General features: G+C 41.4%; 1 protein-coding gene across 1 annotated transcript in view; it reads left to right on the top strand.

The window, feature by feature from the left end:
• FCRL5 (Fc receptor like 5) overlaps positions 1 to 16,028 on the top strand; it is a gene marked incomplete at its 5' end in the record, with an annotated part of 85,836 nt that overhangs the window by 49,502 nt on the left and 20,306 nt on the right. Inside the window, 2 exons of the mRNA XM_082613444.1 lie at positions 10,983 to 11,261; positions 14,618 to 14,896. Of these exons, the coding sequence (XP_082469570.1) occupies positions 10,983 to 11,261; positions 14,618 to 14,896 (558 nt within the window). The remainder of the gene's footprint in view (positions 1 to 10,982; positions 11,262 to 14,617; positions 14,897 to 16,028) is intronic.

Here is a 16,028-nt window from a genome sequence, read left to right as displayed (position 1 = left end):
AATACACAGACTCATATACATGTACATAGAAAAAATAACTTGAAAAAATCTGGGTGGTGAGATGATAAGATTAATTTACATTTCCGTTTACAAAATTTTCTCAAACATATGTGTTCCTTTTAAAACCAGAAAAAAAGAGGGATTTCCCTGGTGGTCCAGTGGTTTGGACTCTGCACTTCCATTTCAGGGGCACATGTTTGATCCCTGGCTGGGGAACTAAGATCCCGTAAGCCGTGCATCATGGCCAAAAAATAAAATATAAAATAGATAGATAGATGATGGATAGATAGATAAGACCAGAAAAAAAGAAATGATAGTTATTTTAAGAATCTTTTTTCCTAGTCCCTTTCTTATAAAATCTATTGGAATAATAATGAAAAGAAGGGAGAAACAATCAGATGAAACAAACAACTGCCCTTGTGTTTCCTACAGCCAACCTGATCCTGCAGGCTCCACTTGATGTGTTTGAAAAAGAATCTGTGATTCTGAGATGCCAAGCAAAGGCAAACACAGTACTGAATACTATAAAGCTGTACAAGAATGGAAAAGTCCTGGAAGTCCTTGAAAAATCCTCTGACTTCCATATTCATCAGGCAAGTCTGAAGGACAATGGCAAATATCACTGTACTGGAGTTAAGGAAGATGATCAGTTGGTTTCTTCAAACTCGGTCAAAATCGAAGTCCAAGGTAAAGCCTTCATTATTTTGTGAAATAGGTTAGTCAAAAGGAGGACCTCTGAGATTGTAGAGGATAAAGAGGGTGGACTGTAATACCATTGAACCTCAGGGCACAGTCCTACAAGGAACAGAGAAAGTACTACTGTGCTTTGGGCTGAAGGATATTAGTAATCAAAGGTGGCATCTCTTCTGCCTGCTTTTGTATGCTCTGCTTGCTGGTGCTGAGGATGGACTGTGTTTTTCTCCAGAGCAGTTCCAAGCGTCACTGCTCTGGGGACTGTTGTGATTCTTCTCTCTAGAGCTGTTTCCAAGTCCTGTGCTGAGAGCCAGCTCCACCCACCCCACCGAAGGAGAAGCAGTGACTCTGACCTGTGAGACCCAGCTCTCTCCACAGAGGCCAGATGTCCAGCTCCAGTTTCACTTCTTCAGAGACAGACAGCCCCTGGGGCCAGGCTGGAGAAGGTCCCCAGAATTCAGGATCCTCACCATATGGAGAGAAAACTCAGGGTCTTACTGGTGCCAGGCACAGAGTATGACTCCCTCTGTCCAGAAACAGAGCCAGAGATTACAGATACAGGTGAAAAGTGAGTGTTAGTGAGGTGAGACTTGCTAAGACTGGGGCTGGGAAGAGCCGGGCAGAGTGGCACAACAGTTGTTTATTTTTTTTTCTTTCAATCCCATGAGATACAACTCTTTCTTTTTCTTCTGAAGTTTCTCTTCCTTGACACCATTTTTTTTTCCTGGTAGGCCTATAGGCATAAGCCATGGGCTATGACAGAGCCCTCCAATTGGGCTGGATGGACTCTGCTCAGCCAGATGGACAGATTCCTAGAATGCTAGATACCTGGAGCAGGGCACTTAAGAATAAAAACAAAACAAAGGACAAAAGCTTGGGGAGTGGATGGTTTCAACGTGCTGTCTTTAGGGATGGTGTTTTACCCACGATTACTTTTCCCTAAGTCTCTGAAACTGTGTATGTCTTCAAGCATGACTGCTAACCAATGGTCAAATGCCTCTTCTGATTAAATTTGACCTATCTCATAGGAGATGTGTTTGAGCATTAGGAAAGATGCAGATCTGGGGTGCATGCTTTCCTGAATGAGGAAGGGGTGAAAGTGGTAGCATTCTCCATAAATTCACTCCCATTCCTAAGCAAAAAAGAAGGTTCTATGTTTCTTCTAAACTGTCCAGATTTTATTAATCTTTGGTCTCCAGTCACAGGCAACAGGTTTTTCTTAGGTCCCTGGTTTGGACTGGAAAATTGAGAGGAATTGGAGAGGGTGTTACCCAACAGTTGCAAAATAGTAATTTCTAGCATAGGATCTCCCCTAGCATAATTGATGGAACCCCAATCTCAAACCCTACTCCCTCTCTGTTCCCAGGTATCTTCCCTTGTTCTTCAAGCCCCCAGGATGACTCAAAAAGGCACTGCCCTAAGCCAACATCCTAATGTAAAACCACAACCACCTGGGGTATAGAACACTTTCATCACAGATTTTCCCAGTTTTAGGAGGACTGTTATGGGTCCACATCCTCTGACCATCTAACTGACTGGCAGAGGTGTTAAGAAGTGCTTATTCCAGGGCAAGCTTGCTGTATATGCCAATGATTGATTTCCAACTAGCCATTGCAGTTGTCACAGCTTCAGAACAAGCACCTCTGATGGCAGGTCTTCCTGTCCCCTTCACCATCCACCACTTCCCCCCAAGCAGCACCACTGTTGGACACTGGGTGTAATTTCCAGAATGATTAGTCCATGTTCTAACAGGTAGGGCATGAGGGGAGGGTGGGCAGGGTTACCTTTTTTTCTTGTGCCAGATGCTCCACCAGTTCATTAGGGAGTTGAAGTTCTCCCAAACCATGGATGGACCACAGTCTCTCCACCACTTTCTCCCTTGTCCCAAGGAACAAGTCCAATTCTACCCCAGGCCAACTTCCCATCGGGTCAGCAGACTTAGCCCTTCCCATTCTGAGATTCTTCTTCTATGACTCATTCTGTGACATCCCAATACCAAGAATCCCACATGTCATTTTTATTCATTTAGAAGTTGTTCCTGACGTCCGTATATACTTTCGCCCAAAGTTGGTGTTGGAAGGGCAGGAGCTGGTGCTCATCTGCTCAGTAAATGGAGTTCCAGGGCCCATCACAGTTTCTTGGTACAGAAAATTCAAAAAGCCGAGGACAGAAAGAAAGCTTCACACTTCCTCAGAAACAGAATTCAAGATCCCTGTGGTGAAGGACAGCTGTGATGGAGAGTATTACTGTGTTGCCAGGAATAGTCGCTTCTCCTTCCGCAGTGACCCAGTGACCATCAATGTGAAAGGTGTGTCTGCCAGATATTATCTGAGGGATGGGTTTTCAAACTTCGTGAAAACCACAAGGTGGTTGGGTGGGAGTGAATGTTGATAGTTGCCAATAATTTACTACTCTGAATAATCTACCAGAAGTTAGAGACTAACAGGAGTGGGATTTAGGGATAGAAGGAGTTGTGTGAGCTTTTGGAAACTCCTAGAAATGGAGGTCAGAGAAAGTACTCAGTGATTGGCATATGTCTGGACTCTTCATATTTACAAATTACTTTTTAGCTTAAATGCAGTGGCTCCTGGGATAAAGCCAGAACAAACAGAATTTTAGAACTGGAACAATCTGGAGCCATGTCTCTTCATAAGCCTCCTTGATTTAAGGATGTGCAGGGATTCTCTCCCTCCCACTACCTTGTTGTCTCTTTCAGTTCCAAATGACACATCCTTTCACCACCCTCAGGGCTCCTAGGGCACAGGATATTGGGAAGAATGAGATAGAGTTCCAGATCTTCACTGTGAAACCAAGGGAGCCTCTCTTTCAATTCTGTATCAGTTTTATCATGAGGCTGAAATCCTGAGGACCCCAGATCCCTATAGTAGAGGAACATGCCTAAATCTCTCTGCCCACAGAACATTCTGGGAACGACTCCTGTACTCAGACAATGACCTGGGGACCCAGGCAGTGAGGAGAGGCCACTCTCCATCAGAAGTGAGTTAAGACTGACCACCAGAAGTCACAGGATCAGGTTGTTTGTTACCCCCGAGTCTAAAGACTTCAGCTTCAGAAATTCACAGGCTTTTGGTTCACATGGCATCACGGCAGGTTCATTGCCTCTGCTTGGCAGATCTGGGCTCCTTCCTGTGACCACACTCTCAGGAATTCCTTACAGTGAATCATCAACAGTAAAATACACAGTCTGACCAAAACTCTCCTAACATAGCTGTGAAAACTTTTCAAGGTCCAGATTCTGTCAGAGTTCACCATTATTTGGTTTAGATGATACGCAGTCTTTGATTTTTCTGTCAATCAAAAAAAAAATAGTCCAGCGATTCCTGGGTCTAATCTTCCTCTTACTGAATCCCAACAAATCTCTACTCCCTTACCTACTTCCTGCTTCTTCCCCAATTCATCTATATTAGTCTGCTCAGGCTGCCATAACATAATGCCACAGACTGGGTGGTTTAACAACAGAAAGTTATTTTCTCACAGTTCTGGAGGTTAAAAGTCCAAGATCAGGTGCCAGTAAGATTGGTATTTAATCAGGGCTCTCTTTCTGGCTTGCGGTAGGCCACCTTCTCTCTGTGTCCTCACATGACCTTTCCTCTGTGCCCTGGGAGAGAGAGAGGCCTCTCTCTTCCTCTTCTATAAGGACACCAGTCCCATCTGATTAGGGCCCCACCCTTATGACCTCATTTGACATTTATTTCCTTAAAGGCCCTATCTCCAAATACAGTCATATTGGAGATTAGGGCTTCAACATATGTATTTGGAAGGGACACAGTTCAGTCCATAACACCATTCTAATATCCCCATTGGCTCCCAGGTCTTTGAACAACTGTCTCTATCTTGTGGGCCTCATCTTTTGACAAGTTCAGATACCATCACACCCCTTAATATGTCTGCAGCATCTCTCTCTCTCCCCTTCCTTGGTCCCTGGCATCTACAGAATTCAGTTTTTCTCTTTTCTTTCTTTATCCTTCAAATCCCCAGATGCTTGAGTTTCCAATCAATCTTAATAGTTCTCAAATCATTTCTCTATCCCAGAGTTGTGGAGATATCTGTTGTTCCAATCAATAATTAATTATTGGCAATAACCAATGTGCAAATCCATGTAGGATACAGACACGTAGCAACATCACAGTTACTCCAACCATGTAACTACGGTTACTACACCACCCCAAACTACACCACCTACTTTACCAGTATCTGATGCCATCTTACCCTGAAACCTATTAAGGTAGTTGTGGTAGTGAGAGGAAAATAGCTTCTGTAGAGCCCTGTGCTGTTCCCTTCATTGGTGGCAAGTTCCAGTTCCACTTTCAAGGAGATGATATGATTCAGCATTAGACCATGAGTAAGGAGACAGACTCAGGTCCTATCTGGCCCTGAAAACAGCTGCCGAGGGACCACAGGTGGATCTCCTAACCTTTTCCTGACTCAGTTTTCTCACCTGTAAATAGAGAGGGTCAGGCTGGATGCAGGGAGAGTGTAGGAACAGAGGAGAGCGTCCTGGAAGAGTATGTGAATCTGGAACAAAAATGGGCCAAAGGCAGAGGCCTGAGGCCAATCTCAGCAAAGGGGGAAGTGTAGAGCAGGGACTGATAAGAAGACTCAGAGAGACTTGGCAGGTGAGGGAACAGATCTTCCATGGTCATATGGCAAAGGAAAGGGACAAGGTAAATCTGTCAGTCTGGTGGAAGCAAAATAAGGGACTTCTTCCCGAATAACATCATTTCCTCTGGAAAACAGGAATGAGGGTCACCTAACAAAGGGAGACAGGAGAGGAGAAGGGCCAGGTCTGATGGGAAAGAAGACCAGCATGGAAAACAGGAGAGAGCTGGGGAGAAAAGCCTGGGAGGCACTGGGCTGCCCTGAGGGCCGGTGGACTTGAGATTGGACATCTCACTAGCCACTGATTGAAAGCTCCAGGAAGTGGCAGATGCACCTGTTGACTAAGTGTTTCCTTCCCTCAGTCCCCGTGTCTCAACCTATCCTCACCCTCAGCCCTCCTGGGATCCGGACTTTTGTGGGAGATGAGGTGAGCTTTGACTGTGAAGCTCAGAGAGGTTCTCTGCCCATCTGGTATCAGTTTTTTCGTGAAGGTGTGCTGCTCATGAAGATAGAATCTACTTTATGGAGAACGTCCTACAGATTTTCTCTGACTGCAGAGCATTCTGGGAACTACTACTGTACAGCTGACAATGGCCTTGGCCTCCAGAGCAGTGAGACCCTGAGACTCTCTGTCACTGGTAAGCTCTGGATTCCTGCCAGTGACCCATCCCCGACCCAGATCCTCTCGCACCAACCCCTTCAGAGGTCTGCATGGATCTTCCAGTTTCCTACCCCAGTCGACCTCATGCCTGTCTTGGATCCCTTCTCATAGAACCAGCTATCTGTGGGCCTTAATCCTCATCCATCCCTGGCTCAGCCAGACCCCTATGATAGCTCAGCACCTTCCCCAGCTTTTACCAAATGAAGTTGTTTTCTCAAATTATCTTCTCAGGCCCTGTATGTTCAGTCTCCAAGCCAATTTCTCTTAACTCCATGCACAGAATCATCTCATATTTCCCCAATAACACTTACATATTAATTTAGCTATAAGCACAGTCATATGGGCATATAGTGGGCAAGACTTTACTTTCTCCAGAGGGTTCTCAAGCAGTTCAAGCTCTTCCAGTAGGTTTAAAGAGGGCTGAAGGTGAAGGGAAGGGAGGAAATGGCTTCCTGGAAACCAGCTCATTTGTTTTCTGGGGTTTCTGTGATCCTTTGACTTAACCCAGTAAAATAAGTGTCATTTCATTGTATTATGTTTTTTAAATTTTTGTTGCAGTATGACATACATTTATAAAGGTATATGAACCATAGGTGTACAGGTCATGGTTGCCCATGGAACCATGAAAAAGTGTCATTTTAGGAACAAAATTGCTTCTGTTTACACTTGGAATCTTTGTTTAGTAGAGAGTGAAAGATCAGTTTTCTTTTCAGAGAAGAGAAATATAAATAGAAAAATCTTGAATCTGGTATATCAGATCATTTTAGATCAGAAGAAAAAAACCCCTATGTCTCCAGTGGGTGAGGGTTTGTTAAGGATATCCAGGGAGTAAAAACAAAAAAACAAAACAAAACAAAACAAACAAACAAACAAAACAGGAAAGACATTATATTCAGATTCATGGAATAAGAACTGGGAGATCTCTCAGAATTCAACTTATTTCTCAAAAACAGATTATACTGATGTCTGAGGAGCTAGAAGCTTTCATTATTCTCTACTCCTAGGCCCATCAGCTATTTCCTTTCTATGTCCTTCTGCCCCATTGTTCTTACTGCTCCTAAGTGCTTTCCACCCTCATTCTTATGACTCTATCTTATAACTTATCTTTACTCAAAACTCCTGTTAATTTCAGCATTGGCTGCCTTGGGCTTCTGGGTATGACGTCCTGCTCTGTATTTCAGCATCCGTCCCAACTGCCAAAGTGGTGCTTCCAACTAGTCTAACTAGTCAATCAGCCTAGCTCTAAGACACCTCATAGGCCACTGGCAAGTCTATACATAGAATGTTCTTAAACCAACTGCTCATCTCTAATTCAACAAATGATGGCCAAGAGAACAGGGTCACTTGGGACAACATGACATGTAATCAACTACATTTAAGAAAATACTTTTTCTAGGAACGATATGCACAGCAGGACCTCTGAGGTTTCCTAGAACGAGCCAGTGTACATGAAAAACACCTTGCTCGAGTTGTCTCATGTTAGTGTGGGTCAGAAAACCTGAATTCTAGCCCTGGATATGAAAATAGCTAGCTCATAATTTGGGCAAAACTTTTAAATTTTCTTTATCTCGCTGTTTTCACCTTCTATTGAAAGTTAGATAAGACAGTAATTAGTGTCCTTTAGAGCCCCAGAATTCTGTGATTCGATTTGGAATAGGAACCCAGAGACCATGAATTCATGAAGCTCTGGAAGAAACAAAGTGAGGGAGAGGCTGAGCGACACTCGTCAAAGCCCCAGACAAGACAACCAGGGAAATCTGTGGGTGCCCCAGAGCTGAGCTCGCTTACCTGGCAAAGAAAGGGAGAGCATCAGTTTGACAGAGTCTCATCATCTCTCACAGCAGGGAGTTAGGGGAGGCACTTTTAGGGCTTTGGGAGCAGGAATTGGTCAGAGTGTGATTGTAACTGCAAGTGTGGTCTGCTCAGAATTTGTAAATTAGGCAAGTTTCTGTTATAGTCTGTGGTCTTAGGAACCCATGAGTCCATTTGGAGTTCTTATTACTATGGTCCTATCTTGGAACATATGGATCTGAAGAACCTCTTGCTCCTCAATAGCTCTTGTTTCAGATCATAGAAATAAAACATGGCCAAAGGAAGACATTACCCCAATATAAATTGTTGAGTAAAGAGATTATTTTTAAAATGTAAATGACCTGAGACCCAGACTCCAAAGCCTGAAGCCAATCTACCTAGGAAAGCCCCAATCCCTAAGACATCCTCTTTCTCATTATGGTGTTGTATTTTCTTCTCAAATTTAGCAATATCTGAAACCCCTTTATTTCCTGTTTCGTGTCTGTCTTCCTCAGTACCAGAGTATAAGCTTCATGAGAATGGAACCTTATCAGTTTTGGTCTGCACCTCATCCCTGTGCCTACTTGTAGTCTGGCATAGAGTAGGTCTTCACTCAGCATTTGTAATTCCATGCACAAAAAGTCTTTGAGATGAGATGAGGAAAAAAAGAGCAGGGAGAAAACATTGATCTTTGCAACTGTTTATATCAACTGAACAGAAGTAAATAAGATCTAATTTAGCAAACAAGTTGAGAAGTTTCACTGTGAGCTATGCAGACTTTCTGGCAGAATAATCTGGGTTTTTTTTTTTTTCCCAAGGGAATATACCCCAAAGAGAAGACACAGAAATTTCGTGGGAATGTGAGCTAATAAGATATACCCATTTTGAATCTATCAACAGCCCTGGGTCACTAAAACACTACCCACCCCCCATACACACACACAGCTTTCTCAAGCAAATACAAAACTCAGAATATAATTTTATTCATTGAAGTAAAAGCCATAAAGGAAACAAGTCCAATATGAGAATCTTATATGTATAGCTGATTCACTTTGTTATAAAGCAGAAACTAACACACCATTGTAAAGCAATTATACTCCAATAAAGATGTTTTAAAAAAAGAGATGATAACAGAAAAGAATATATATATATATATATATATATATATATATATATATATATATATATATATATATATATAACAGAGCTCAGGAGAAAAACCAAACCTATGTTAGAAATAAAATCCAAATTTGAAGCAGTAAGAAGAGAATGCATACTTCCAAAATCTGTTAATGGAATGGAGAATTGGTTTGAGAAAATAATACAGAACGCAAAGTAGAATGACACAGAAAAAGGCAAAAAGAAAAAGAAAGTAAAATATGGAGATCAGAAAACGAAGCCCACAAGTGTGGATAATTAAGTGTCTAAAGAGAGAAACAAAACTCAAAGACATAATAAAAGGTTTCCTGAAGTGAAGAAAACTTGAATATGTAGATCAAAAGATATATCCTGATGAGGTTATTGACTTTCAAGGCTAAAAATATACATGTGTGTGCACGCGTCTGTGTGTGTGTGTGATCATGGCAAAAAAAAAAAAAAAGCAAAAAAAGCTGTCATCTCAGAAAGAAAAAATATGCAGTTGGTCTTAGTCTTTACACAGAAGTCAATGCTAAAAGAGAGAGGAATGGTATTCAGACTTGGACTTTCAAAGGAGAAATGAGAACTGAGAATTTTATATCAAATCAAAAAAACATTTTCAAACATGCAAGAATTCAGGGAACTTAGTACCCATTAACGCTTCTTGAAAAATTACTTGTTGACAAACTCTAGCCAGCCAAGGTATGAATCAATATAAAAGACTCCAAATGAGGAAACTATGATATGAAAAGTGAATACTGAATCTATTCAGATCAGTAGTTCTCAGCCTTGGCTGCATATTAGAATCACCTAGGAATTTTGAAAAAGACTTTTTACTAAGCACTCTCCAGACCAATTAAATTCAGAATCTCTCAGATGGGGTCTCAGAATCCATATTTTTTAACACATCCTCAGTTGAAAATATTGTACAGATATGGTTGAAAACCACTGATTCAGGCATAAAAACAAAGGCTAAGCAATATGAGAGTTATGGTTACAGAATAGAAAGCAACTATTATAAATGCTGAAAAAGTAAAAAATATATGTAACAAAGTAAAATCAGTCAGAGGGAGAAGAGGAAATTAAAAAAACAATTTTCTCATGATTATTATTATTTCATAATGGAGAACAAAAATTGACTTAATAATTTAGAAAAATTAATGACAGATTTCAAAGTTTTCATTTCGTAAATAATTTCTGGATACTTTATAGAGAACAACTCATCATTAATGAATTATAGTTCACTAGCAGTCCATAAAAAATCAAATAATAAACTGTAAGGTCCCATAGGATAGAATAAGTCAATTCTTCAGATGGAACAACTGTAGAGTTTAAAACTAGGAAAAGAGAAATGGTAAGAAAAATAAGCCTGTGCATTTATATGACTATAATTGATCAGAAGGTGGGGAAAGGAAACTCTTACATACCATTAGTGCAAGTGTAAGTTGGTTGAAACTTTTTGAAGAAAAATTTAGCATTTTATATCATTATTTGAATGCCCATATCCCAGTCCCAGAAATCCCACTTTGAAGAATTTATCCTAAGAAATGCATTGACAAAATACAATGATATATATACAGAATTGTGTAATGCAGCCTTATTCAAAATTAGAAAACAATAACAACCTAAAGTTCCATAATAGGGAATTGCTTAATTGTATTACAGTAAATTCATACCATGGAATGCTTTGCTGTTGTTAAAAATAATCAAGCAATATTTACCCTAAATTATCAAATTTTAAATTTAGAGGAGTTGCATTTTATGCATGTAAATTATACCTCAATAAAGCTGATTTTTTTTAAGTGACTGAGATAGGTCTTTAGGTAATAACACAGAATGATGCTCATGATATTTTGCTAAGGGGAAAAATCAGGTTGTAGACCAGTATGTATACTGTGATCCCATGCATGTATGTGAGTTTTTTATGCATTTGTTTATGTGTTGATAAGAATAAGAGTTCTTACACATAGAAAAGATCTAGAAAGTGTCACCAAAGAATCAACAGAGGTAACCACTGAAAAATAAAAATAGAGGAAATGGGAAAAGACCCTTGTATCAACTAACTCATTTTTGCTCTCAGTTCCAGTATCTCGCCCTGTCCTTACCCTCAGAGCTCCCGGGGCCCAGTCTGTGGTGGGGGATGTGATGGAGCTTCACTGTGAGGCCTGGAGAGGCTCTCCCCCGATCCTGTACCAGTTTTATCATGAGGATGTCAGCCTGGGGAAAAGCTCAAGCCCCTCTGGAAGGGGAGCTTCCTTCAACCTCCTTCTGACAGCAGAGCATTCTGGGAACTACTTCTGTGAGGCCAACAATGGCCAGGGGTTCCAGCGCAGTAACACAGTGTCACTCAGTGTCAGAGGTAAGTGGACCCAACTACAGCACAGCCAGGGACAGACCATCTCCCCCACCTTCCCCTGTAGCTGAGATTGGAGGTACCCCAGGGCCATTTGCTGTGTGACATCATTGCTACACAACCTCCAACTGAGAGTTCTGTATTCTACATTTTCAGGAACTTGCACCTTTCCTTTGATTGCTTTTCCTCTCCTGATAGCAGCAGTGCAAGACATTGTGACCAAAAGTTCCCTAACATAGGAATAAAGGCTTTTAAAACACAAATTGCATCCTGGCCAACAATGATCAGCAAGAAAGGATATTATAAAGTTCAATATGTCTCACCTCAGAAGAGATTTAATTGGGCTTTTCTTTGTCAGTCAATCAATAAAAAGGCCAACTCATCCTTTCACTGACTCATGAATTTCTCTCTAGCTTCTGCTGCCCCTGTCCCATAGCATCTCAGACCTCCAGCCAGAACTCCTGCTAAAAGAACTTTCAACATTATTCTCCTGACATCTTACCTCTCATTCAGGTATAGCACTCTCTCTCCTACCTGGCCTGTCATGGGCTGACCTCCTAGTCATGCCCACTTTCAGTGCAGGCTTGGCTCCTCACTCATAGTCTTCCTCTTTACCCTACACTCTGCCATCATTCCATAACTCGTCCACATGGATGACCCACTCAACACCATGGCTTGTCATTCTTTCTGCCACCCACTGCCCCGTACATACACTACTCCAATCACCTGACCACAACCTCCTATCCCTCTACTTGTTTCTTCAAATCCTCCAATCACTAGGGGCAGGACAGGAATAAAGACACAGATGTAGAGAATGGACTTGAGGACACGGGGATTGGGAAGGGTAAGCTGGGATGAAGTGAGAGAGTGACATGGACATATATACACTACCAAATGTAAAATAGATGGCTAGTGGGAAGCAGCCACATAGCACAGGGAGATTAGCTTGGTACTTTGTGACCACCTAGAGGGGTGGGATAGGGAGGGTGGGAGGGAGACGCAAGAGGGAAGGGATATGGAGATATATGTATATGCACAGCTGATTCACTTTGTTATAAAGCAGAAACTAACACATCATTGTAAAGCAATTATACTCCAATAAAGATGTTTTTAAAAAATAAAAGAATACAGGAATTTAAAAAAAATAAAATCCTCCAATCATTATTGTTCTCAAACCTTAACAGAACCCCCAGTTCATTAACACCTTTACTTCCTCCCAGACAATCACACCCTCGACTCCCACCACCATTTGTGTGTTTGTCTCTGTATCCATCTAGTAACTCATCCTTCCTCTTCCTAAGGTATAGAAGACTGCTTCCTATGAAAGGTGAAAATCTCCATCTCGCCTCTAGAGTCCATCCTTTCTTGCATTCTCAGACACTTTGAACAACTTTCTCTCCTGCTTTATAGGATCCTTCCCATTGGCATTTAACGTGCTATGTCTCTCCCATGTCTAAGAAAATACCCTAACTTGGTCCCACTTATGTCTCCAGCCACTGCTGTATTATGGCTAAACTTCCAAAAAAAGAGTCAGTTACACAGATTGTCTCCATTTCCTCCTTACCCACTAGGATTTAACACCTGGTTTCTTCTGACCTTTATACAAAAAAATGATTCTCACAAAGGTCACCAATGACCTCCATGGCTTTAAATCCAACGGCCATTTTCCAATCCTCACCTTACTTGATCTCTCAGAAATAGCACATACTGTTTGCATTTTCTTTCTTCTTAAAACCCTCCCTTCCTTGGCTTCAATGACTTCACCTTCTCCTGGATCTCCTTTCTCTGCCACTCCTTCTCAGTTCCCTTTACTAGCTCTTCCTTTTATAGACAAACTATAAAAGCATTGGTGTGTCCCAGAGCTTTGTCCTGCATGTACCCTCTTCTCTTATATATGTTCTTTCTCTGAATGATCCTGGGGGTGTCATCTATAAATGATTCTTAAACTTCTATCTCCAAAAGATACCTCGTACCTGAGCACCTGCCTATGCCATATCTCTTAAAGGCTCATGAACTTGAACATCTCTAAAACTGAACTCATGAAATTCCCCCCAGATCTGGTCCTCCTCCAAGTGTCCCTAGCTCTGTGAAAGACACATCCATTCATCCAGATATTCAAGGCAAAAACCCAGGAGTCTTCCTTGCCATTTCTCTCCCTTGGTCTCCATAGCTAGTTAATCATTGACTCCTATTGATTTTCCTTCCAAAATATTCCTTGGATCTTTTCTTTCTATCTTTACTGCCACTATCATAATCAAATCTACCACCATTTCAATTACCACCATTTCAATTACTGCAACGCCACCACTCCACCCCTAATAACCTCTCCATTCCATTTCTGTCCCATTACAATGCATTTTGCACACTGAGATCAAAATTGTCTTTAAAAAATACAGGTTTGATCATCTCATGCCCCTGTATAGAGACACTTACAGGTTTCCCATTGCTCTGTGAAGAAGGATCAAAATCCTTACCATGGCCTGTGAAGCTCTGCCTAGCTCTCTAGCCTCCTATTCCATGGCACTCTTCAAACCCTTCTCTTAGTGCTGCTGTCAGCTCGTTTCAACAGCTCAAAAGCTCCAACCTTCTTCCCAGCTCAGGGCCTTTGCGCACACTCTGCCTGCCTGTGCAGTCTTCATTCCCTTCCTCATCTGGTTAATTCAGATGTCACTTTGTGAGGAAGCATTACCTGACTAACCCATACTAGATCAGGCCCCATTATTATACATTTCATAGCATCCTATTCTTTACTATGTATCAATTATCAATGGTTTAATTATGTATTTGTATTTCTATTTAATTGCTCTCTATAATCTCATCTAGATTGCAGGCTTCATGAGAGCAGGGACTGTGTCTTTCTCACTATTGAATCCCCAGCATATTGTGTACTTCCTGAGACTTTTAAACTGCTCAATTAATTTTTGATGAATGAATAAATATAAAAATGAGCCAATAACTTGATCAATATTTATTTTCTTTTGGGTCTTATTTTTGATGCGGCCAAGGCTCAGTTACATCCCTGGCTATGTAAGCAGCAGTCTCCCCTGTTTCTCATTTTCTATTAACTGATTTCTCCTTTTCTCCAATTGTTTTTTGACTTCTTAGATACTTGGGTTTCAATTTAATCTCTGTTTTCAGATTCCCCAAACACTTTTGAGATTGTATATCGAAGTATTCCAGACTATATATAACACTACACAAATGATTTGTTTCTTCAGATCTGAAGAAATTATAGCTGAGTTCTGAGTGATGTCACAAGGTCTTTAAAAACAGAAAAACATTTTCCTGTTTGAAATGTCTTTTCTATGGAGGAACATATTTAAACAGCATGAACTGATGGTTAACTATCTTTCTTCCTTCAGTTCCAGTGTCTCAACCTGTCCTCACCCTCAGGGCTTCCAGGGCCCAGGCTGTGGTGGGGGACATGGTAGAGCTTCACTGTGAGGCCCAGAGAGGCTCTCCCATGATCCTGTACCAGTTTTATCACGAGGATGTCGCCGTGGGAAGCAGCTCAGCTCCCTTGGGAGGAGGAGCATCCTTCAACCTCTCTCTGACCACAAAACATTCTGGAAACTACTCCTGTAAGGCCGACAATGGCCTGGGGGTCCAGCAGAGTGAGGTGATGCTACTCAGTGTCATAGGTGAGTTGGTCCTGCCCACAGGCACACAACCAGGGACTGACCGCCTTCTCTCCCCGGCAGCAGAAATGGAGCTCCAGCACTCCTGTTTGCTGGTGTGACCACCCAGCATATTTCCTGCACATAGAATCTCCAGTTGAAAGTCTGGGATCCTTCCTGTGGCTGCAGTTTCAGGAACCTGGACCTTCCCAGCAGCACAGTTCAAGAAGTCTTCTTGAATGCGATCAAAACTGCACACTAAAAATGCAAAGAAGGTTTTTAGAACATAGACTATATTTTGATCTGCAATTGTGATACAAAAGGGAAAATAACGAATTCTAAGTATAGGTTTCGTTGCCCCAAAAAAGGTTGGGTCATTCTTTGTCCTGGTTTTTCTCTCTTTGACTTCCAACAAACTTCTACTCTTGAGCTTCTTTCACTACCAGGGATATAAACATGCCTCATATTTCCATATTAAAAATTCTATGTTAATATTAGCTAGGTACATAGCCTTTAAGGATATACAATCACAACCAATCCAAGTTAGTTTACAAAGTGATTCTTAAAGCAGTGGGGATACAGAGGTGAAAGCAGGATGACATAGAATGAAAATGGTCACCCATTAATCAAATTCTTTCATTCTCTAAGCTGTCTGACATCTTGCCATTAGGTATAAAAACCAAAGGAAAACTGCTTCTTGACATCTCTGAATCTGCTTTGTGATGATCCCCTACAGGCCAAACCTATGGTAGAGCAAAAGTATGCTAAGACCTGTTGAGATGAATGTTCTAGTCTTGGTTCTGAAGATACTAGCTCTATGAACTTGGCCAAGCATATTTCCTTATATTGACGTCAATTTCCTCATTCACAAAGTGAGAAAATTGAACTAGATGAATATCAGTGTCATCCTCAACCCTAAAATTCTATTATTTTGGTGCACAGGGAATATGGTGTATGTCAGACTCAAAGGTTCCTGGAAGGAGACATGCTAAAGGAGAAGCTGGGAGTCCCTGCTCCTGGGATACAATCCAGAGAAACACGAGACCATGAAATAACATGCAAATGCTTTCTGAAGTACATAAAGCAAAATACAGGCTGATACCCTTAGTCTCCCTTGGCTGGGTCCCTGAGTATCATAAGAAATACAGACAAAATC

The sequence above is a fragment of the Mesoplodon mirus genome (genome assembly GCF_964341445.2).
Source record: "Mesoplodon mirus genome assembly, chromosome: 3".
Classification (NCBI taxonomy): Eukaryota; Metazoa; Chordata; class Mammalia; order Artiodactyla; family Ziphiidae; genus Mesoplodon; species Mesoplodon mirus.
The sequence above is the reverse complement of the archived record's forward strand: the minus strand, read 5'-3'. Positions and strand labels throughout refer to the sequence as shown.